This window comes from Anser cygnoides, chromosome 1 (assembly GCF_040182565.1).
Source record: "Anser cygnoides isolate HZ-2024a breed goose chromosome 1, Taihu_goose_T2T_genome, whole genome shotgun sequence".
NCBI classification, from domain to species: domain Eukaryota; kingdom Metazoa; phylum Chordata; class Aves; order Anseriformes; family Anatidae; genus Anser; species Anser cygnoides.
Window position 1 is genome coordinate 76,241,323 of NC_089873.1, and position 24,885 is coordinate 76,266,207.

General features: G+C 42.1%; 1 protein-coding gene across 23 annotated transcripts in view; it reads right to left on the reverse strand.

The window, feature by feature from the left end:
- PPFIBP1 (PPFIA binding protein 1) overlaps window positions 1-24,885 on the reverse strand; it is a 110,986-nt gene that overhangs the window by 31,230 nt on the left and 54,871 nt on the right. For 13 of the 23 annotated variants that reach the window (XM_048050153.2, XM_066990323.1, XM_048050154.2 and 10 more), the window contains 7 exons: window positions 23,140-23,296; window positions 20,871-21,076; window positions 8,999-9,085; window positions 7,789-7,902; window positions 7,112-7,243; window positions 2,037-2,129; window positions 1,346-1,438 (listed from right to left, as the gene is read on the reverse strand). In XM_048050153.2, the coding sequence (XP_047906110.1) occupies window positions 1,346-1,438; window positions 2,037-2,129; window positions 7,112-7,243; window positions 7,789-7,902; window positions 8,999-9,085; window positions 20,871-21,076; window positions 23,140-23,203 (789 nt within the window). In that variant the 5' untranslated portion in view covers window positions 23,204-23,296. Of the gene's footprint in view, window positions 1-1,345; window positions 1,439-2,036; window positions 2,130-7,111; window positions 7,244-7,788; window positions 7,903-8,998; window positions 9,086-14,588; window positions 14,994-20,870; window positions 21,077-23,139; window positions 23,297-24,885 lie in introns of those variants that run through there. The other 10 variants (XM_066990326.1, XM_048050168.2, XM_048050167.2 and 7 more) reach the window with 4 other exon arrangements.

Genomic DNA, 24,885 nt, shown 5'->3' on the forward strand with positions numbered 1-24,885 from the left:
TTCAAAGCAGGATAGTTACAGAACTGTGCTTACAACAGGCTGAGGACAGTTTCAGAAATAATCACTGCTTCTATGAACGAAAAATTGATCACAACACCATTAAACACATAAAGAGATACTGAAAAGCAGTTCAGACAAAAACATGGTACCTCTACCATACTTCAGGTTTGCTGATCAAGTATTAGGAAAGGAAACTTAGAGTTGAGATTCATGGGAACAAGACAGATGGTGTTTGGGGGAGTTGGGGTGTATTTGATAAATGCTGTCAAATTATAACTTAGATCTAGCCATCTGCACCAGCAACTGATTGGCACAGATCCATGCATTTAAGTTTTAAAATTTGAGTCAAATCCTATGCAGTTTAATAAGATATTTCTTTGATGTCCAAGAATATCTTGTGCAACATCATCATCAAGACAGGACCCTCAGTACAAATGTACCCAACACTAAAAATTTAATTTGTTCAGTTTGTAAACAAAACAAGGCAAGACCCCTAATTTTGGCATTTATAGCTTCTAACTGAAGTGTTAAATACTTAAGGAAATAAACCAAACTAGAATACTATGGCTTAAATGTTTTCCTGAGCTTCCCTCAAAGGATCTATGGCAAATATGCACAGAAATGATACCTGTGCCCCCATACTATGGCCCAGACATTTCCTGAAATTCTGTTCTGTTTTTGCTCTGAAGCATCATTTCTATCTTGAAATTGTGAAGAAATCAAAGCCTCTTCCAGAACAGGGACCTGATAATACAATCCTCCAGTGCTCCAAGTTGGTACTGATTTTGATGGAATTCTGACAGTGTAAGAGCCATGCTTCTCCAAAACAAGACCCTTTCTTGGTCACATGAGAAGCTGTTAAACCCATGGACAACTAGAGTTGGATGTGGGTTTTGATGTTGTGCATGTTCTCCCCTGAATTAGAAACATGACACGTAAACTTACACTTGGGAGAGGGGACAGTGTGAAAGAATCACTGCTCTCTAGCTAGTTTTCATGAATAAACATTCTCTAAAAAGGTGAGAAAAATTCCATTTGAGTAATGGATGTAAACTACAAAAGAGGCAGTCTTCCCTTGGAACAAAAATGAACTCAAGCCTAATGCAATTATGAATACCTTATGCAAAGTTTATACACTAAAATCCCCTCCCATCCAATATAAAAGGTATTTGTAATGTCTATCTACATAAAGAGCTTTCTGATCTAATGAGAAAGGAAGCACTGCATATCAACACACAAGAATTAATGAAGAACAAAGCACAACAACACAATGCAAGACAAACTGTAAAACGGTGGAACATGAAGAATTCAAAACAGGCCAAATGTTACCCAGAAACTACTACACCTTTAGCATCTGGCATTTTTGCTCCATCCGCTGCTTTTCATACTGCATCTGACCCACTTTGATTTTCATGCTAGAAAGTTTGGCCATTAAAGACTGGTAACAGAGATAGAGGAGTGAGAGAAAACTAAAGATAGAAAAGAGACAAGCTAAATGGCAAAGAGAAGTCAGACACTTACAGAAACAGACTGCTAGAATTACTTAGGGGAATACTTTCTCTTAAGAAGTAGCTGATTTTCAGCGCATTTAGGAGAAAATAAATGCTCAGCTTTGGTCTCACCCATGACACATCTTATGTGCTGCAACTGGTGTTTCTTGACACATGCATGAAAGAAGGGTCTAAACAAGTAATATATAATCTGATTTTTTTTTTTTTGGTGGTCCCTTGGGGACCCAGGAGTTGGACTCTATGAACCTTGTGGGTCCCTTCCAACTTGGATATTCTATGATTTACTGTTAATGACCAGCTGCATGGTGAGTTATCCTTCTTAAAAAGCAATGCCTGGATCTGAAAACCACAACATAAAATTTCAGAAATAACCCCTTTCTGGGCTTTGTTCTAGTTGTTAAGCGAGCATCATGGAACCCCTGAGCGTGTTCAGGATTTTTCAGGGTGCAGGCAAGGAGTGGGGAGAAAAGTTCTAAAACCCGTGAATTGTGCCTATTGCTGTTTCTTTCCCTCAGTTTCACTTACTTTGGTTGTTTTAAGCTTCTTCTCATACTGGAGTCTTTCATTGTCCATCTCTCCCACTCTCAATCGCAATTCATTTATTTCCTGGATCAAATCCTGAGGGAAAAACAGAAACAAAAGCAAAAAAAAAAAACAAAACAGTGAACAGAGTCATAGTTGACCAGGCACGCCTTGGTGGGACCATAAAAACTCAGCAGCAATAAAAGGAACTCTATACACACAAACACATCACCCAAATTCATAGTTAAGTCAAGGAATTCAGAACTTTCTGGATATTCAGGGACCTTATTTCTCAGTTTCTGCATTACTGCACTGAATACAATTGAGCAGAGGAAAACGAAAGAAATAAATTGAAGTTGTGTTACCTGAGCTTGGGATAAAGAAAGGACTCCTGCCCATCCAGCTACTCAACTGCCTTTTAAAAATATGAAGAGATTACAATGGGAATCCACATTTCTGTCACTCAAACAAGACCTTCCACACACTGAATAAAAGCACCATCACTTGTTTCTCTAAGCACCAAAGCACATTTGTTTAAGCATCAATGGTGCCACTATAGAACTTTGCAAGTTCAACCTGGTTTAGAAGAAACTCAGAGACACCACTGACTTGCACCTGAGCTCTTCAGGAGAACAGTTCAACCTCCTGGGCATCCTCCTGGAGAGACCTTCCAGGTCTGGATGTTCAACCCAAGTGCCAGCAGCACCACAGATCCCTTCCTGTATTAGTTAAATGAACCCGGAGTTAGAGTGCCTTGCACCTTGCTGGGACACATTCTCCAAACTTCCCCATCCTCCAGATCAAGAAATGGGATGTTAAGCAGCCAGCTCCAGACCTGTCAGAAGCCTGTGCGACGGCCAGGACAGTGTCCCCCCATATGAGACGAGGAACCACAGTTTATGGGGAAAATTATCTCCCTGTTCAGAAGGGGAGCACATTACCAGAAAGCTGCGGCTTTCACACAGCTTAAAGACGTCCAGCGAGCTTCTACTTCACATATAACTCACTGACCTTTAGTTTATGAACATACACCAGAAAACTGTTACATTTGCGTGCTTTACATTAAAAAAAAAAAAAAAAAGGCCTTTCCTGAGTAGCTACTATAATGTCCTATCACTAGGGAACGCACCGAAAGAGAAGATAAGCTCTTTGGGCACCCTAGAAAACAGAAGAGGACTCAAAACTGCAGCTTAATGGCTTTTACACTACCAAGATGGTGGTGTGGTACTTAGGTTTGCTTGTCGTCCTACACAGAAAGGCAAATCCTATCCATGTAAAGTGGTGCTGTACATTGAGCTAACATCTGCGAGCACCGGAACAAGCCAGAGGCTGACATTTGGAGAGTATTCGTGGGTCCCTCATAACACCTGCCTTCCAGCTCCATTCCACATTTTCTCAGCTTGCAAACCCCTGGTTATCGTTTTATGTGCTTGATGAATCTGATGGCGACAGAGCAGCATCTGTATTTCTTTAGCAAGATCCAAGCTCAATTACCAGAACATGGAAAACACCGAACATTTTGATGATGGTAATAACTATTACTGCTGCTAATGTACAGCTCTGATTTGGATACACCTGCAATTCCTCACTGATTTTGCAGTGTGTGACCTTTACAAAGCACATCACTCTGAAGTATAACTACACATGGATGTCATTATTAATTGAACTTTTCTTCACCAATGCCAAGTATTAAGGACCTCTAACAAATTTACATCCGCAAGTCCAAGAGTTAGCTTTGAAGCTATGACAATGGATTTGTTTTGGGCTTTTGTCTCCTGCAGCCAGTCCTCCTCCTGTCTTTCCGCTGAAGTTGTTGCCTACATATTTATCACTTGAACTACATGTATTTTAAAACACCGGAGGAGAAGGAAACCAGTTATCAATATTCAAAAGGCTGCTATGAGGCAAAAATCAATGAAAAAAATTATTCTCCTTTTGTGAAAAAAGTTAGCGCAACCCATATTGATGGAAGTGTCAAGATGCACATAAAATATAACAGGAAACAGTATTATTACACAACCAAGAGTGTAAGATATTGGAATGGAAACCAAATTTCTCTGTTTAACCTGTTAAGGGCCTCATGTGTAATGGGTCCTTTACTGCTGGTAACTGGTCATCAAAAAGACAGTACAATTTGCTTAAGGGCTAGATAGAAATAAAGAGGAGACCTAACAGCATGCTTTGCACTAAAAGTATTTTCAATTACTCTCCTGCAATTGCAACAAGAGAAGTCTCTCATGTCTTAAGTTATCTACAACACAGTAATTGTAAATCCCATTCTTTCTCAGCTTTGTGAGGCAGAGAAGCACATTAAACACAGACCAGGCTCCACAGAGAGATTCTCATCAGTACAGAAGAGGTGGGTCAGACCTTGTATAAATAAGCAGAGGAAAAAGAAAAGACCCTGAGAGCTCTGCCTCCCCTGCTACTGCATTACTTAAAAACACGGAAAATGGTAAAGAGCAATTAAATGGTCCTCTTCTGATACAGAGTCAGGTCCCTCCATGCAAACACCCAACAGCTCTTCCTTGCACAGATCCACTAATGGAGCTGATGAGGCTGGGACATACAAACCCCTATTTCCTAAAACCTTTTCCTTCCCTGCTTATATTACTTGTGCTCTTGATTGTAGGGCCAGAGAGGCACAAAAAAGCAATGACAACTTTAAGCTTTGAGGGTCAGAGGTTTCCTTATTGGTACTGGAAATGCAAACTACATTCATGGTTTTGCTCCACTGAGAAATTCATCTGCCCAAAGGAGCCTGGTGGTGTTTAAGTTACGAAGAATTCCCCACGAGTGAGCCAGTTTAACCTCTGGCTGCTGCTTCAAAGACCATGTCTGGTTATGGACTCCTCCCTAAATAAACTCCCTAGTATGATATTTTCTTACATAAACCCAGCCCAGCTCAGGCCACCCATGCTCCTTAAGGCAAATAATCCTGGTGTCTGCTGAGAAAGTGGAAAGACTGGAATGGTTTAAAGAACAGATCAATTATAAACCTCTATTAATTATACAATTAGCTTTGAAAAAGCTCTGTATTTGCGAGCATCTAGACAGGAAACTCCTAGAGCACAAAGGAAAAAAAGCTTACAGATCTAGTGAAGCATCATTTTAGAGAAAGAATGGTGAATATGAGAAACCAACCAAGCTAGAAGGGGAAGTTGCAATAAGACATAATTAAAAACTGGATAATACGAAGGTTTAGTATGAATGGTAACTCTGTAGGAGACAGCAGCTGCACAAAAGTTGGTTTCAGATGTCAACAATGTTAACATTTTTTTTCCTTTCCATGTTCTTTTCTCCAAATAAAAACAGAAGCAACATTAGCAATTTTTCTTTCCCAGTTTGGGTATGATTTTTTTGTTTTGAAAACAGCATGGAAATTCCATAACGTGTTTTAGGGTAGAATATTTAAAATATTTAATCAACTCTGCTGAAATAAACTGATTATTCTCTATAACTTTTTAGGAATATAATTAGATCAAGACTGAGTATAATATTGAGTACTTCTGAATAAATACGACCTCCAAAATACCGATCAGAGCTTTTACGTGAAATCTCATGTGGCTGAGACTCTTACATCTAATTACAGCTGAGATCTTACAGCCAAGTATTTTTCCACTGAACTAAATGGAAATTAGACATATTGTCCCTTTCAATATCTAGGCCTTTTGTAGCTATAAAGTGCTGAAACAACAATTTCCGTCACACTGAACTATACTGTTCTGGTTTTCAAAGGTATAGAAGAATGTTTTAGTAATAGTTCATTAGGCCTGGCATAAACTTCCAGCAAATAAATCTATATGGCCCTCAAATACAGTAATTACCTTTTAAACATAATTTAGGTTATCGTATTTTTATCAAAGACATAAAGCTTATTTCAAGGTATTTCAAACAGCAAGTTGTTCATAGCTACCATGCAGGTAAGCCTCTTGCACAGAGCTTGCAAATTTGCAGTGCATGTTGTGATCCCCACACCTTCTACAGAATCAGGACACCTTCACTGATTCACTCCACCTTTCACTCTGCCAATCTGCCTGGCATTGCAAGGCACCTGTGACATTGCAAGTCACTTGCCTGGACCACAAAATCAGCCACTTTTAAGCCAGTGCTGCGATCATCCTTCACATAAGATCTAGTATCACACTAGAGGAAAAGGTAATGGGATGTAATGGCTCAAAACAAATTTGAGCCATGGCTTGGCAGCAGCCTGATGTCCTACACTGCAGAAATGGACACCACCATCACTACATAAACAATCACCACCTTTCAAGTCCAAACATAATTTGAGTCACTGGTTTTCATCTGGTGTACTTCTTTGGGTTTGTGGATTACTTTAGACAGTAAGTATGTAAAAGCAAGCCTAACTTTTACTCTTCTGCTTGCAATAGAGGTGAAGGAATTGAACTTCATTGCCTAACATATAGGAATCTGAATGGGAGTTGAAAGTCCACTGATTGAAGTGGAAGTGTCAAGTGTTGTCTCCTGTGATGACATTATGGATTCTTCCCTTCTAGAAATGAATGACATTTGGAACATCCACAATATGAACATCAGATGTCTCAGATCATTTATGAACTCAGAACTGGAAATTTTCTTCTGCTTCCCAAGCAGACTCCAAGATATTTCTGACACAGGGTATGTCACCCTTGCAGTGAAGCACAACCTAATTCTTGGAGTTTTGGGAAAAAAAATGGGTTTGCCTACCTGCAGCCCCCTTCTGTGGAGCTGAAGTTTGAAGTGAGACTTCAAAAAGCCATCACAGAGCCACCTCATTCTCTCTTACTGAAACCTAAATGCCACCTGCCTAAAGGCTGATGGAAAGAATCAAAAACTGTTTTTGAAAATCTTTCTTTGTCAAACTAGAATTTACCAAAGCAAAGGGGACACTGTTTTTATTTTAAGAGAAAAATGTTTTAAACTTGAAGATGAATTCCTTCCTTGTCTGGAGAAAAAAAAAAAAAAAAAAAGAAAAGAAAAGAAAAGAAAAGGAACATTCCCAGATGTTTCCCAAATTTTCAGATAATGTGAAACCACACACATGACTTTCACAATTTATTCTGTTGGTTTTTACTCACCTCTGTGTCTCTGAATCTATCCTCATAGTCCAATCTATCCTTCTCTACAGATGTAAGTTTTAACTTCAGATTGGATATCTCTGCCATAAGATCCAGCTTCTGAGTTTCAAGGGATGTTCTGCTCAAAAGTTCCTGATTCAAAATAAAGAGGAACAAATCAGAATTATTCATCTGAAGAGGAAGAAATCATTAATTTATTTCTACAGCTAAAGGCCTCTTTCAGGGAACAAACCATCATACTCCTTGTACTCTCTGAAGCACTGGACACAGCAATTAACCGCCTGACAGACCCGGGCAGCTAGGATGCAGCTGAGATCATGGGGGCATTATCACAGGTTGGCTGTCAGGCTGAGAAAAAAGCTTGTCTGTCATCACAGTTGCCCTGGGCAGCAAGGAGCTTTGAGGGGAATCCACCCATCCTGCCAGAGGCTTTTATTCAAGTCTCTTTGAAGTTCAATGGGGAAATGCTCAAAGGAGAGCAGGACTGGATTCCTACAGTGTAAAGCAACACTGACATTACTAAGTACAAAGACTTTAAAGCAAATACAGTAGAAAATTATCACTTACCTAAGTGACATCAAGGGATACAACACCTTGAACACTGCTCTCATGGAAGCAAAATGCAGTTTATTAAGAGGGAACAAAGACAGCAAGACAGAAAAGTGACTGTGAAATACCTGCTGCAGCATCTCTTCCGTGGCATTCAGCTTCTCCCTGTGTTCCTCCAGACAGAACTCCAGATCCCGAATCTTTTCTCCCTGGGCCTCCACCTGATCCGTAAGCACACTTACCTGCACAGAGGAGATAAAGGGATGCATATAAGTACCTCACACCCATACAGTATGTGTCACCTGAAAAACTGTATGTGAGTAACAGCACCAGCTGGGCTACAGATGAAATGGGACCATGGGAGGAGATGGTGCAGAAGAGTTCTGCAGTGAGCACAGTGCACAGCAAACCTGATGGGAGGGCTTTCCTCTCACACTTAAGGGAATTTCAGCCAATCTTCTGGCAGACACTTTGCAATTCTGTATCTCCTCTCCTGACTTGTCCTACAAAGGGTGGCTGCTGCATTTTATGACAATTATGTCTTTGCCTGTTACTCCTGACTTAACAACCAAACAGCCAGTTATTCTGCTTTTCAAGTGATTGCACACAGTGTACGATAATGTACGGCTTCTTCTTTTCACGCCTCTTCTGAATAAAGGTTTTGTTTTAAACAGACTCTTTTGAGGAAATCTGCAGCACCATTGGGTAGCAAGACAAGCTGACTGGAGCAGAGCTTGATGCTACCATGGGCAGCCCTCAGGCCAGGTCCATGTCAGGAGACTGCAGCATGCCAGTGCAGTCAGAGGGGTGCCATGTAGTCCCAACTCTGATGGCAGGAGTAACCCAGCTGGTCAGGGTGCCCAGGGTTGAGCTTGGAGGAGATCCATGGTCCCAGCACAGTGCAGCCTGGCAGCAGGAGAGCAGAACCTCCAAGGAGCTGCTCGCCTCCTCCTGCCCATCGGCCAGTCCTGCAGCTCTTGTCACCTTGCATGAGAACAAGGCAAGACAAGACATGTCACCTGACACAAACAGCATGCAAACAGTTAAAAATAAAAGGTGATTTTACAGATACATATGAATGTAAGATGGTGGCTTTGCAGATCTGCTCAGCTAACAAGATTCAAAAAGAGATCAGATACAAAGAAAGTAAGGCATTTAGATTTTTACTGCAATCTAAATTCACACCTAAATCTGGGTTAACTCTCACGTATCAGCAAGCCCTCCATCCACTGTTCAAGACAATATAACTGGAAATAAATCCTCGGAGGTTTAATTGCATAATACAAAAAAGTGTTACAAGTGCAAGGGCAGAAAAAAATAATTTAGGTGATGACTCACTTGCAGAACAAGAGATTCCTTATCATTTTCTAGACGAGCCAGCCTTTCTTGATATACATCTCCACTCCCAGATATGTGTCCATTAGTCTGAAAAAGACAGCAAATTTATATTGTAAGCTATCTTATGATAAGTATCATTCTTCAGTACCGCTTTCAAATCATTCCATGCCAGAAACTAATCTAATACTGTAACCCTTAGCATTGCAATAAGGACATTTAAAATACAGTATTATGAGCCAGACATACCCCACTGGCAGGGTAAATTTAAGTCGAAAGGGTTATACTGATTACCATCATCCCAGGTTCCAACAACCATAGTTTTCCATGTAGTAAAATTCATCAGCTTCAAGTGACAGCCACAGATAATTTGCAATGCCAAACACTTAACAGTAACACTAACACAGAAAAGAATGATAAGCAACTATGTTGTAATAACGACCTTTAACCTTTTCTCATCTGTGGACCCTTACAATTTTCAAGTGGAACATTAATATATGGAGAGTTTAAGTCTGCTGTCAATATCCTTGTTTTTTGTAGTCTGTGGACTATCAAAGGTCTGTAAAGCCACAGGCTTCAAATCACTGAGCCACATAAAAATGTCTCAGAAGCCTTACTATTAATACTTTAATGGAATTTATCAAGACAAAATTATCTTTTGTTAACTCAAAACAAAATCAAAAACAATCAAACAACAAAATCAAAAAACAAAAAATTTTCTTCACTGAACTAGTAGGCAGAGAGCAAATCAAACTTTTTTTTTTTTTTTAAGATGGCAAATAATCAGTAAAAACACAGAAGCTAAAAACTTATCACAATATTAACACAACCAAAATGTACACGGGTCTGAGTTTCAGCTCATGATTCTGCCTTTAAGAAGGACAACTTTTACATGTCAGTGTTATCAACACACTTAAAGAGTACTATTAGTCTGCTCTGTTAAAGAACAGATTTGAAGTATTTCCCAGTCCCCAAAGGGTTACAAATCAAATAAACCATCAACGGAGGATACATGACCACAGTTCAGAACAAGAGTTGTTCGGGAGCTTAAAGATGAGAAGGGAAGAACCTTCTGGTGACCCAGTTCTGGGGAATTCACTTACTGCACACTCAGAATTTGTTAACAAAATTCGTGCTCAGTGGTGTACCATGCGAAACTACACTTGCAGAGAGACAAATACCCTGAGACACTCACAAAATGAAAAGAAGAATCAACTTACAATCCACCAAATGTGCATTATGCTTCCTGCAAGTCAAATGATTTTTTTTTTAAACATGCAGTAAGAGACATCCTTTTATATCAGGCACATTTTACTTGGTATGGGTGAATGTCTGCACTCTAAACACATCTCTTTATAAAGCTGCCTGAGGCGAAGGAGAAACAAAAATACATGCTAATGCCATCAGAGTCCAGAGGAATCAGCAACTTTCTTCACAATAACTTCAATGCTCTTGAGCAGGGAGAAGGATTCTCCTTTATCCATATTCAAAGCAGTCTCAAAGTACTTTGTGCTGAATGCTATACTCAGATCAGGAAAGAAATTCTTGTTCCCATCATTGCATGAATCCCTTAGAGGAGTCTGAGAAGCTGTCCTGAAATCCATCGTGCTCAGCACTGAGACTCCCACAGACTTCAAGGGGCCTTGTTTTCCCTCTCAACATGTGATGAAGAGAAAACAGGCCAGGGACTGTGGTGCCCCAGTGAGGCTGCAGCACCAGCCTGCCAAGAGAGGCCACCTCAGCGTACGAGCAGCAGGCCTCAGGCTTCTGCTCCAAGTGTCCATTCCAAGCAGTTTGTCTCCCCGCATTGCGGAGCATGCATCAGGAGACCTCCTGGCAAAACCACCTTTTCTATGTTTTGTGTTTCAGTCTGGGTGATGGGAAAAACTCCTTTGTTTGAAACTGGAAGAACAAAATGCTCACCAGCACCAGTTAAAGACTGGGTGCAAAGCAAACAGGAGGAGGCACAAAGCATCTGAGCTCACCTTAGCAATGTCCTCAGGAAACGAGGCTGTGTCAGGCAGCTTTTATATCACCGTGCAGCAGCAAACATGTCTCTCAAGCATCCATGTGTAACTTTCACAAGATGACCATAGCATCTCCCCTGAAATCCTGAGAGCTACAGCATACAAAGAAAGGATGTTCCCTAGTAATTTGTACCAATAACTCATAACATAATGATACTCTGTATCTGAATTATTTAGCAATAAACTACCGGTCTTTCTGACCATCCAGAAACTAAACCACAGCAGAAGTACTCTATGCTTCTTAGTTTTCCCTGTTTTTATCCTGACCTCTAACAGAATTTAGCTCATGCCATAGGATTTCCAATTGAGATCTTCAGTTTCGTAACAGTTCAAATTAAGATGAAACAAGTCAAAGAGCTTCCAAAATGAACTCACTAGCTGCTCAGCTAGGACATTATGCTTTAAATCCTGTGACTTCACTTGTATGCACATTAAAATTTTTTTTTCCCCTCATATTTTTGTTATTCTGTAGCTCTATTCCTCAGGTAAAGTCCTCCAGTATCTCTCAGGCTCTTACCAAGCCTCCACAAATACAGTATCTACATTTTGTAATACAAAACACATTTATCAACACAGCATGTGTCTCTGATGTCAGAAAGGGATATTCATTCCCCTTTACAAAAAGGCAGCTGATGTGCAAAGGTGCCCTCCGTCCTGCTGGGGCTCACACAAACATCCTCATCAGAGCGCAAGACTCAATTCCCTGCCTCCCAAACAACACACCAGTGCCCTAACCACTGAACCTCTTGCTACTTCTAGCCAGTGCAACCAGACACAAATTAACTAAAACCAAAGACTGTGTGAAAAGGTAAGCAAGCACTGGTTTCACATTACAATGAAAATGTCTTTACCATGCTGTGAAAACTGATGAGGTGTTAAAGCAGAATGTTAAGTCATTGGGCACAACATCTTGCTAAGACACCTTTGTTGTTAAACTCTGTTCACATTTCTCAAAAAAAAAAAAACTTTTTTGTTTAGCATGTTGTTCTTGGTTTTAAAATAGAAGCACTTGGAGTATTCAGGCCATAGCTGCACATTGCCAATAGAAATGCAGAAGAAATGATTAGAACTTTGAAGAGAACTGGAGTAAAGGCTATTCTCTCACAAAACCGAACACAAAGATGTCTTTACTGGCAGTCACCATAAGTATTTTGTAAAATCTGCTTAAAAACAGACCTCCTATAGTATAATGAAAACAGAAAGCATTGTGTACAACCCAACATCAGGTTGCTGTTTGTCTGAAATGTTGTAACTTCTCTGTAACACCTGCAATATCAGAGCACATTTGTAATATCAGAGCACATTTTAGCTATGAAGAGACAAAGTCACTGTCCTCAGTCACAGTAGAGGGAAAGATGAGAGTTGGAGAAATGACAACACAGAGCGGCCACAGTATCTGTTTCTCTGAGCAGCAGCCCTGGCACCTCCTGCGGCAGTGCAAAGATCAGGGACTGCTGGGCAATGGCCACGCAATGCATTCCTTCATCTCTCCTCTGCTCTGTCCTCTTTCCCAAAGGTACGAAGTTGATGCCTGGCACGATTTTACTCTCAGAGAGGACGGAAAGGAAGAGAGGAGATGAAATGCATCAAAAGAAGAATGGGGTAATGACGACAGAAGGCAAGGCTGGAGATAAATGGAGAGGGAAGATGCCCAAACCCTGGATATGGGAAAGCAGCACATTACAAGATGGGGTGGACAGAGCCCCTAACATGGAGGAAAGGGCTGCTGGGAAGTCTGAGAGATGGAGAAACACCAGGAGGGCTGGAGAGTGCAAGACCTGGTAGTTTCTCCCCATGCAGAGACGAGCAGCCTCCCCTGGGACAGAGCCCAGCAACTATTTCACCAGGCACAGCAATGGCTCTGCTTAAAAAATACGAAGAAAAGAAAAGCAATTATCTGATTCAACAGCAACTGCAAGAGTATTTGGAGCATCTGGTAGTTCTGGACTAAATTCGTATCAGAGTCAATACTGGATTAACATAGTTTACAAGCTGTGTAAGACAAGCTTTTCCATTTTCCAAAGAAGGCTCTTTTTTTATCAGGAAAATTTATCTTCAGTTAAGCATTCACACTTTGCATGTGTTTTCAATTTAGGGATTATTTGCAAAACACTGGGTAGGAAGAGAATGCAGGCTTACCAGTACCAATCTTAATCCTAGAAACAAAAGAGCAGTTGTCACGATGCCACCGAGGCTTCTCAGAAGTTTGAGGTTAAGCATTTGCTTAAAATGCCTTATAAAATCAGACCCAGTGCACTTAAAACTCTGCAAGATCAATCCATTGCTAATCTGCTAAACACATGTGCAAGCTTTGTCTGTAGTCATGTAAGCGTAAAAATCCACACTGCTCTAGAGAGAATTATTCCTGTAATAAATAGATGCATCACAAAACTTTCACAGCTTCCCTGCCCTCAGTCTTTAATCCATTTTCCCTAGAAACAAGTTAACAATCCAAACCACAGGAAAGTTTCTAATAGCTGCTATTTTAAACTTCCAAGAGAAAAAAGAATCGCTTTCCTTTCAATTGCTGAATTCTCCTTTCAAAAATAAAACTCATTTTTAGCCTACTAGAGCTGATACCATTATTATCCTTCATTTTCTCTTCTGCTTTTGAGACAAATAAGCAGAATAAATCACACTGTTCTTGCTGAAGTTGTGAGCTGATTTGTATAAAAGGCATGGCCACTCCACAGCATTATTTTCTTGTACAGCAGATTACGGTGTTCTGACCACTACAGCCCAGTCAACAGTTGGCCAAGTGGGCTTTCCCTGACATCTCTTTCCTGACCATCTGGAGTTAAATTAGAGCTCATCGACATGCTTAAATTGTTCAGATTGTTATAATACACATTACCTACACAGCTACCATTGCTTTGTCTGTTTTCTCAGTTTTAGGGAGTCCCTTGGAAGGGGGCTCCCTTGGTTTCAGCTCCAGAATCTCCCAGTTTTCCAAGCAAAGCATTCACCACTCCGTCCCCATAATACAGAGCCATGACAGCTTTACTCTTCCTAAGTATCAATTCCATCCCAAATTCACACTGGTCAAATCCATCTGAACATGATCCAAGTTGGTGTTTAACCAGTTTGCGTGGAAGCCCACCGCTACCCTCCCAAACCTGCATCTCATGCCTCCTCACTGATTTTTCAGCCTGTTCCAAATGGTGCAGCAGCAGGCATGCAGACCAGCTGCTAAGCCTTTCCTAAAGTTTACAGATTAGCTCCTCCCTACAGAAAGAGCAGAGAGAAAAAAAAAAAAAAACCACTCAAACCCTCCACATTATCTTTTAGAGGCTCCCCTAAAATAAAAGTGAATCCTGAAAGAAAACCAGCTTAAGACAGACCTTCACTCTGAAGAATTTACCTGAAACATTTTCTAAATATAAAGAGTACAGCTGTTGAACAGGGAAGATGCAACCGTTTCAAGATAATCAGTTTCTTCAACAGCAGCTCATCTGGTATCTTGTACAAGAGAAAGATGAAGTGCTTTCGTCCAATTCCCTCACAGCGCTGCCCAGCTACAGCTTGTCACTCGGAGCAAAGCAAGAGCCAGAACAGAGATACCCTACCTTATTTAGCCAGACGCAGTGCCCGTGAATGTCCCAGCTATACTCCATGCTGCTTGCAGCTATCTTCATGCACGTAAGGATGCGAGTGACCGTGGAAGGCAGCCTAGGCGGGGAGCAGCAGCCCCGGCACTGCGGGAGTCCGCTGCACCAAGTGGTGCCGTCAGGGCTCCTCCGAACCGTGATGGAGAGGTTAAACGAGGGCAGGTCTTCTCTTCTCACCAAGGATGGAGGAGAAGGTGGCACCGGGGTGGGAGATGTGGAAGCGGAGCGCGGCACAGCAGCAGCGCTCCTCAGGCGGAGCGAGCAGCTTCTCTGGGAATTAACACATCAAAGCCCGGGAAGCTCAACCCTTCGTCTTGCAACCAGAGCCTGCCCAGCTCCACCACGCTGGCAGGGACCACCTGCCTGTGGGATAAACAGGAGGGAGTTTGCTTTTCTTAATAGGTTGTTAATTGGAGAAGCTGGAAGAACACGTGTAATTCACACAGGTGCCAAGGAAAAGAGGAAGGAAAAAGTTGACTAAATGGTCCCAGATCTCACCAGTGCCTTGTCTCAATTTATGTTGTACTTCAGAACACATAAAATGCCACAGTAACGACCAACATTCATCTCAGCGTTTCAGTTCCAATTTAACCAGTATCATCATCAGCATAACAAATCCTTACTATTTTTGACCACAGAGCCTAGCTCGCTGAGTCCCATGATTATCTAAAAAAGCACAGCTTTAATTATGAAGAAGAAACATTTACAACTAATGTTGACAGATAAAAACAAAAAAAAAATCTCAAAAACATGATGCTGAATAATCCAGAAGAAAAAAAAGAAGAGCAGAAGGGGCACAGAACCCACACTTTTTAAGCCAGAGGGATGCATTTTGGATTCCGAATCGTGATTTTTGAATGCTCTGCCATCAGGGCTGCCCTGTGCTCCACTGCAGGACCACCCAGGTTGTTCTCACTGTTGATAAACTCATCTGCAATGCATGAATACGCCAAGCCAAGATGTGCTGTTAATGAACTCGTATCACCTTCAAATATTAAAAACACAGCAGTCTGGATGATCACTTTTAGCAAGAAGCAGGGTCCTGCATTTCAATTAGCTCTCTCACGAACAAAAAGTATTACTGGGAGGCTGTTTGTAGTGGCAGACTGAGAGAATATCACAGGACTCCTTTCATATGGTAACTAGAGGAGAGATCTCAAACAGGTGTTTGGTTGTAAAACTTGTGTGCCACACATTACCATAAGGACCTTTTGATAGCTGAAGTCAACATAAGCACAAGCTGAGCCAAATGAATGTACTATATGCCCACACTAAGACAACAAAACAACAAACTCTGGTTTGAAGACAACATTTTTTTCCATGAATAAAAAATATGAGATGACTTCTGGCTAACCAAACTGCTTCCACAACTTGGGAATTGCTTTGTCTTCCAAATAGGCTAATGTATCTCTGGAAGATTACAAGCTATGTTTATCCAGACAGGAAAACTCCTCTCAGAAACGTAATACCCCCTTGTATTAACTCTCATTACTCCTTGCCACTCTTGGGAAGAATTAACTCATTGAAAAAGTGTTAAAATCTGAGGCTGGTCTGTCAGAGGACACTCTGGATTACACAAGACACTAGGGAACCACAGCTCACACTATCATCTTCAGATGAGCTGAAAACATTCTTTGAGAAATCTTTGAAGGCCGTTAAGTGTCTTTTATTTTAATGCTCTCATATTCAACTTAGAATGCTACAGAAAGTCACTTCTGAAGCTAAAACCACAATTGCACTTGTTGCTATGGATTGTGGTGAATTTTAAAGAAAAAGTATTATCCCAGCTCTGCCGTTCAAGGAGCACTTAATTTAAAGAGGAGATGGCACACCCTATGAACTCTAACAGGACATATATAAATGTTCAGATGAGGAGCTTGAAGAAGCTGGCTGTTAGGTTTGGGAAGGGACTGTCCATCCGCACATAACCCTTTACTCTCCTTTTTAACAAGACCCAGTTGGTTTCTTCTTTCTGAGAAGGTTGTTTCATAAGTAGTATTAAAAAAAAAAGTCAAGAAAAACAACAACCAGAAATAAAAATGTCTCTTGTTTATTTAATCTGAAGAGAAAGTGGAGCAACATTCATGACTAGAAGCAAGATTTTTGAGAATTATTCTTCAAGAGATGGATCTGTCAACTTCTAGTTGCTGGAACTTTCAGCAACCCCAAAACAATGGGGTTGCCTTGGTCTTGCAAAAGGCAGAATTTCAATTAAGATAGTCTTGTTACTGGTAATGACATTACAGATTACTCACATATCTACATTCAAACCAGAAGCTTCACATCCAGAGTACAGCACATGTTTTATTAAAGCACACATCATAATGTATTATGCATTTCTGTTGATCAGAAGAAATCTGAAAAGCCCCAAGACTTTGCAATAGTTGTGAGATCTGGCTACGGATTTCACAGCTGGTCCCCAGAGAAAGCACACAGTCCCAACACTTCAGACCTTAGAAAAGGCTTCAGTCCCTTTCCAGACTTTGAGCAAATGGCCTAATTTCTAGTTTTAATCACAGCATTCATCTGCCATCCATTTGCACATAGAGACGTGTGCATGGTGTCCTGGTTCCAGTTAGGACAGAGTTAATTTTTCCTCATAGTAGCTGGTAGGGTGCTATGTTTTGGATTAGGATGAGAAGAGCGCTGATAACATGCTGATGTTTTAATTGTTGCAGAGCAGTGTTTACACCAGGCCAAGGACTTTTCGGCTTCTCGCTCTGTCCTGCCAGCGAGCAGGCTAGGGGTGCAGCAGGAGCTGGGAGGGGACAGACCCAGGACAGCTGACCCAAACTGGCCAAAGGGGTATTCCATACCATCTGACATCATGCTAAACAATATATAGGGGTGGCTAGCCGGGGTGGGGGGCCGGCTGCTCGGGGATAGGCTGGGCATCGGTCAGTGGGTGGTGAGCAATTGCATTGTGCATCACTTGTTTCTTACACATTATTATTATTAATACTATTATCATTATCACTATTATTATTATTATTGTTATTATTATATTCCTGTCTTAATAAACTGTCTTTATCTCAACTCACCGGCTTCACTTTCCCGTTTCTCTCCCCCATCCCAGAGAGGGAGGGGGTAGGGTGAGCGAACAGCTGTGTGGTGTTTAGCTGCCAGCCAGGTTAAACCACAGCACATGGTTTCGGCAACACAAAGATATTTTTTTAGCTGTAGATGGACAACTGGAAATGTTGCAGTTACACCAGCTTATCTGTGCAAGACAAAGCTGCATTTGCAACTTCTCTGAAACTCCTCAGTGGGAACCATCTGATCACTCCTTATGGAAACGCTCTGCCAGATGTCCAGGCACTGTACGTGTGCTCTGGTGTCACGTGGTCATCTGGCATTCACCATTTAAAAAAAGCAGGATAAGGCACTTTAACTCTTTACTGCTTTTTGAGTGCTTGCACAGACTTCTCTAATAACTGTCATGCACACTGTGAGGAGCAGAAATCGGTCACTAAGTGGCACAGGGACACAAGGCAGCCCATTCAGACACGGTGAAATTGAATCCTCTGCCCTATTTTACAGAAGTGAGCAACTCTGGGAGACTGCTGCCGGACCCTTTTCCCAACTAGGGCATCAGTGGTTTCCCTTTGGAGGCCAGGAGAGGATTTTTCTCTTGTGACACACTGTTTGGCAGTAGCAAACACTATTTTTGTTTTCCTCTGAGACAGAGGAGACTTGGTTACGGCTTCAGCTGGGACATAACGCACCAGTTCTAGTGGATTTGAATAGCCTGGTGGATGCAACTTCATGCGTGGAGGATTAAACCAATTCACACAAGGGAGGTGTTTTCCTGTCCACCATAAGGATCGGCATCATTGCAGAAAGCCTTCCTGTAAATCATCAGGGCACTTCACCTAAAACCTGCCCTACTCATATAGGGACCGGTGACACTGGTGGCATCTGTAAATCCCCCACTCTTCACCTGCAGCACAGTACAAAGCCTAACTTCCAGTCTTTCCTACTAGGAGTTATAAGGAGGCCAGAGAGTATGGGGGAATAATTTGAGGCAGTCTGAGGAGAAACATGTATGGAATAGCTATCTCTGCTATCTTTTGCAGAATGGTTTTCAGTGCTCAGGTGGCACTAAGCTGAACAGCACAACAGAGCCCTTTCTCTTCCAGATTCAGCTCACTGCTACAATGAAAACCATCGCTGCCTCATTGCTACATGGCGATCCATGTCAAAGGGGTCTGAAGGATACTATTCCAGCTCCTAACAGCCAGGCATTCCTAAATCACACATTTGCTGCCCCACAGGGCAATGACTGACCTTCACCTCACTAAGCTCAGCAGACACTGCAGCCTCAAGCCAGGCTGTTGGGCTCCTTTACTCTAGAATAACGTGGTAGATCAGCATTGCTCAGTGTAGACTACCAATAACTATGCACCCCATGGGAAGAAGTTAATTTTCCAAGGCTGCTTATGTGGCATACGAGCACTTATTTTTCAAGGCCATACTTGCATGAAAGCTGTTAAGTCCTTCGATTTTTGCTCCACACAGAGCAGAGACTAGTTACAGCGACGTTCACTGCTGTATGTTACAGGGTAAGGAAACGCTGATGCTAGCAAGATCTTTGCATTTTTTAAGGATCTGATTTGAATGTCATTCCTGTCTCCTCCTGATCTTAATGTTTACTGCCACACCAACAGCAGGGGTGAGATCTAAGTCGCATGGGAGTCAGTGGAAAAGCTCCCATGTGTTTCACTAAGTTTAAGGCATTTTCAGATGAGTAGTTCAGAGCAAAATAAAAATTATTTAAAAAAAAAAGAAAACACCAACAAACAGAGCACTCTCCCCTCAAACCCTGCCATAAGAGCTGCACAAGCAAGCCAAGCCATGTTAACCCAGGTCCCCACTTCTTCCCAGGGCGCTGTGCCCAGCCTGTGTGCCGCTAGATGGCACGTCAGGTCACGCCAAGCCAACTGCAGCCTGACACCTGGTAGTGCTCCTAGGGCGCAGGTTTTGCAGCAACAGTGCTGGCAGGGCACTGGGGCCCCTCACAGAAGCAGTGTGCTGGGCTGTGGTGTTGCATGCTGTAGCTGAACACCAAGATGAAACTGTTTATCAAGAGAAAAATGCATCCTGTAGTATCAGCTGTAGCTCCACGGTGACCAAACCCTTTCTGAGGGGAGGTGTGATGTCCACAGGACGGGACCAGGCGACGGGTGGCTTCTCATCCTGATAGCCACTGGCTGTAGCAATGCATTGGGTGCAACATGGAGCCACCACGGTATGCCTGTCCAGTGTCAGACCTGTGTTCAACAGACCTGGCAACCCTCATTTCAGCAGTATGGCATCACCTTGGCCAACACCTTGGTGTGTCAGAGGAGGGGACGGACCAGGACACTGCCATAGACAGGTTTGGCAATATCTGCAGAAGCACACGACTTCAGCTGTTGTAACAGCCACAGACTGACTTAAACCCTGAAATACAGCCTACAGAAATAAACCTTGATTTCCCATTAGAGCTTCACTGAAATTTGTGCACACACAGGCCTCCACAGCAAGGCAAAGTGCCACAAACCACGAGCACAAGGTCTCCTCGTTGGCCCTGTAAAGAAGCCACCAATCATAGGGCACCCGAAGGCCACACCAGTGGGTGCTTCAAAAATGCTGCCATATAACTCACCTCCTGATAAATACAACATTTTATTTCCCAGTGTAGTCTTCAGTAGCCTCCACTTTTGAATAATATTTGATTTTTGGAAAAAACAAGGCTTGGGGAAAGAACACCCTTATCAGGTATCTTTAAAACAGGGATAACAGAAACTAGTAGATCCAAAACAGAACCTTGAAACCAAACCATATTTCAATTTTAAAGGGATGCTGAGCATATACACCACTCAATCTGTTATAAACCAGGTAAGGAAGTCCAATGGCAACCATAAAAAAATACGCTGCTAAATATGCTTTTTAGTGAGAAGTTCATATTGAGAACTTTCTTTTTCCATTTAGGTGTCTGACTCCTACAAAAATGTCTTTCCCCAACCCTCTGAGTTGGAACTCCAGTTATTGAAAAACTTCTGCTCACTAAAATGAGGCACAGTATACATCAAAGAAAGTGAAGGCCAACCTGTTGCACAAAGTATTTAGGCAACAGCTCTTCTGAGACCCCACAGCAGCATCTCCAAATAAAACTCTGTACCTTTGGTTCTTTGAAACCAACCTTAAAGGTTTCAAAGGCCCTGCATAAAACACAGGTGAAACAAGGCAAGACCATACCATTTGACTTTGGAGCCATTCAATCAGAACCTCTGCCGTCGAGTCCGGGACCTGGCAGCGCAGCCCCTCTCTCTCGTCTGCTTCCATCATCTCCAGCAAGCCCCGCAAGTCCTCCACCAGGTGCAGTGCCCGCAGGCCCCCCATGAAGGGGGAAGTGGGGGACTGGCAGTCAAAAATGCCATTGGAGTATTCCAGCGCCTTTGAACCTGCATTGAACAAAACCACAGGGAGTAAGGCACAGGGCAAGCAGGTAGGACAGGCAGCCACAGGAGATGGGCAGCAAGGATTAGAAATGTCATGTGGCGTTTGCTACTGGTGCGAATTGATCTCAACCAATCTTGGCACTGGTGCTGCATCCTGCCCCCTCCCTCCCCACACAGCACCCTACAATAGGGTAAGCCCTTGCTGACGTATGTTTGGAATTCCACCACCTCTGGCAGTTTTAGTGGACAGGAGGTGGGCTGATCTGACAGAAAATGCATGTGCCGTAACAGCACCTAAGAGGTTGTGGCATGGGCTGGGCTCCCACTCCCAAGGATACATTGGAGGCTGAAACTACTGTGGAGGGAACAGGCTCATGCAGTAATGCTTTGAGTCACCCTTTGGGGATTGCATGACCCAAGTCAGACACCAATGATTTCCAGAGGAAATAATGCTCAGCACTTTTCATGCAGAAATATGTTACTCTGCTCCAATGCACTGTTTTTTAATTTATTTTTTTAAGAACATAGAGATATATGGAGACAAACAAAAAGCCTAAATCACTTCTACAATGCAAAAATAAATTAAATTAAAGCCCAACAGTTTGACATGGTAGCACTGACACCTGCATGTTAATAAAGAAAAAAAACTCTTATTTGCATAAACTCACAGTATTTATGTTTGACCTATATTAAAAGTTGCTATACGTTAAGTAAGGAAGGAAACTACAAATTCAGGATTAAGGCTGATTTCAATCAACCCAGCTAATTCCAACTAGAATTTCACCATGCTGATTTGTGACCTTAATACTGTAATGCCTCAGCACAATGAGACATCTTTATGACAGAGCATCAGCTTTTGTGCTGTCAACTTTTGGAAACTACAGAGCTATGCCATACATGCCCTGCCATGAACCTTCATTCATCTCATCTGGGAAGCCAAAAAAAAATAAAAATGCAGGCATAATTCCCTTGGAAAAAAAAATGAAGAGAAAAATCCCCACAAAAGCATAAGACATGTTCAGAGACATGGTTAAAGCCTGTGGTGACTTAAACATCCCAATATCACATTTTATTTTTGTTTTAAACCTCATCCTGCTATAACCAACTTAGGCTCTTGGAAACACAGATGCATGATCTGATCCAAGCACCAGTATCTACTTATGGAAATTTCTGAAGTCACAGCTTATATGTATTTTTAGAGATCATTATGATCCATCTGAATCCACTTTACATGCATGCCTGCTAAGTGTCCTTAATATCTTTGGAAAAAGGGCAGAGAGAAATTGTTGTTCAAGCAAAGCACAGACCGTATGTCCTTTTTTTCCCCTCCCCTAAGGGAAATTATTTTAAATGGAACTATTAAAGACTTTATAACTGTGTTGCTACCCTTGCAGAATATTTTTCAGTTTGGGTAGCTGTTTGCATAGCTCTGTTGGAATAGGATTAAACTATTAACTTTTTACTGCTTTGCTCCTCTGTTGTGCACTTACTTTATTTTCTAACTCACTAGACTCAACTTAAAAAGCGGAAGTTGTATAATTTGTGATCCTTCTCCTTAGTCCACTTAAAATTTACAGGTACTTATAAAAAGCACTAATATTAAAGGCAGGTCCAAATGAAATGCTTACACCCAGAGCATTCCAATTTCGAAAAAAGGAAAAATCAATTCCTGTTTTAACTCTTCCAAGTTGAAGGAAAGCCAGAATAGCTGGTATTAGCCAACCTGTCTCTTCTGCCACGCAGCAGCTCTTTAAACACACTCATGCTGGTTTGAAACATGCCTCATCATTGGCTTTCATGGTGCTGCGGGCACCAGCTGAACTGCATCACTCAGCCATTTTGAGCAGCATTTTGATTGAGGGTGGGAGAAGAACTACAATCCATTTAGCTGTGTCTGTGTGTGAGAGTCCGTGCAACCCTCCACTCTATTTGTAATCTCTAAGCCATAAGGGAAGACGCCAAACACAATAACCAGCATATTACCTCCTCAGCCTGAAACTCTGCCTTCTGGGTATGAAAAAGGAGGACTGAAACAGTTAAATGAATAAGCAGCCCCGAGCATTTACCTGCTATAATGCCATCCATCTGCTCCAAAGCCGCAGCAAGCATGTCACTTGCATCACTCATCATCTTCTCTCTTCTTAGGGATGATCACCGGCTACACCATAAGGAACAATAAAACAGTTGTGAGTTGGATCCAGAGCCTCAAGTCTGCAATTCAATCTGCAAAAGAAAGTTTAATTTCACTGCATGTTGTCTGAATTCAGACACCACCATTGCTGGACCAGCAACAAAACTGAGGCCCTTTGCTGATCACAAGACTGGGAGATGTTCATCACCAGTCATGAAATGGCATTTTGAAGAATCAAAGCACCAGCTTAATGACCCAGGGCCTACTTTTGGTCAGCTTGTGGCCTGCAGGCCCATGCCACTGATGAGGCATCCTACAGAGCATTTCAGAAATCGCAGATGGCACTTCAGAGAGCCACACACAGAAGACATAGGCCTTCTAATGCTAACAGGAAGCAGCAACTCAGCAATAAACCAAGTGTCTCTCCGTTGAATTTTTGCTCCCTGTGAATTTTAGGGTATGGAAGAACAGAAGTCTGACTGCTCGCCCAAGTTCTGGATATCTGACAATCCAGAAGTCCTGGCTGCGCAGCCATTTGCCTATAGGCAGGGTAGCTCAAATGCCCAAGTCTCGAAGGAAACTGCATGTGTGCACGGACCATCCCCCTGAAGACATCGTTTCCACCTTAGCAGAGACTCACACCACAACGCTGCATCTGATCTCACTCCAAAGCTCCTGAAGGCCAGATCTGGTCCCTGGAGAAGTATTTCCAGTAGAGACTGGAAAAGCTAGCCTGCCCAAGGCACTGCCTGCGTGGGTGAACTAGCAGAGCCAACATCCCAGTGGGATCCATGAAGAGAGTGCTATTATGAGTTAAGCACGTGCTTAGGTACTCGGCTGAGCTGTGGCTGCAGAGGGCAGAGGCGCAGCAGATCCTTCCCACACAGCACAACGGACACATGAGCCCCTGAAAAAAACCAGATTGCCATGGCTTTCAACTGGGACAGGCGAGACTACTTCTGCTTTAAATACAGTTAACAGGAACAAAGCTAAACAAACACCAGGAAGGAAAACTTGCTTTAACCTTTTGCATACCCTGCCATTTGGTTTTTGTATTAGGCCACACTGCTGCTGACATTTGCCCCAACATAAGCAATTGAGAAAGTTGTTCACAGGATCTCTGGCATAAGTCCTGGAACAGAGCCTACTAAAACATCAGAAATACATGTTATAAATTACTACGCATCAGAAATACATGCTATAAACTGAATTTTCCCTCCTATGAGTCACCTAATTGGTCTGACCCAGATGAGAGATATCTTACTGGAGGCTGCCAGCTAGCTTTGCTGAAATGCTAACCCTGAAATATCAGCAAACATTTCATCTTCTAGATCAAAACTTTTATTACATAAAGCAGGTCCAAACACTAAGATAATTTTTGAATGACAGCACAGACTAATGTACTTTTGGCAAATGCCTTGCTCTATTATTTAGTTGCCAGAGTTACAAAAGCCAAAAGAACTTCAAAAAGTGAAAGCACCTGGAAGTGAAGGTGTTGCAAAACTTTACAAATGTGGTAGCACCACAATTGGCAACTTCCAACCTTCAAAGAGGCAGACCCTGATTTTAAAAAACTTAAAGCAGGAGAATGCCTGCATAATATGCAGCTCCTGCAAGATATTTCATCCAGTGTCTCTATGTCTGATAAAAAAAAAAAAGAGTAGCAAACTCAGTTTTTGAA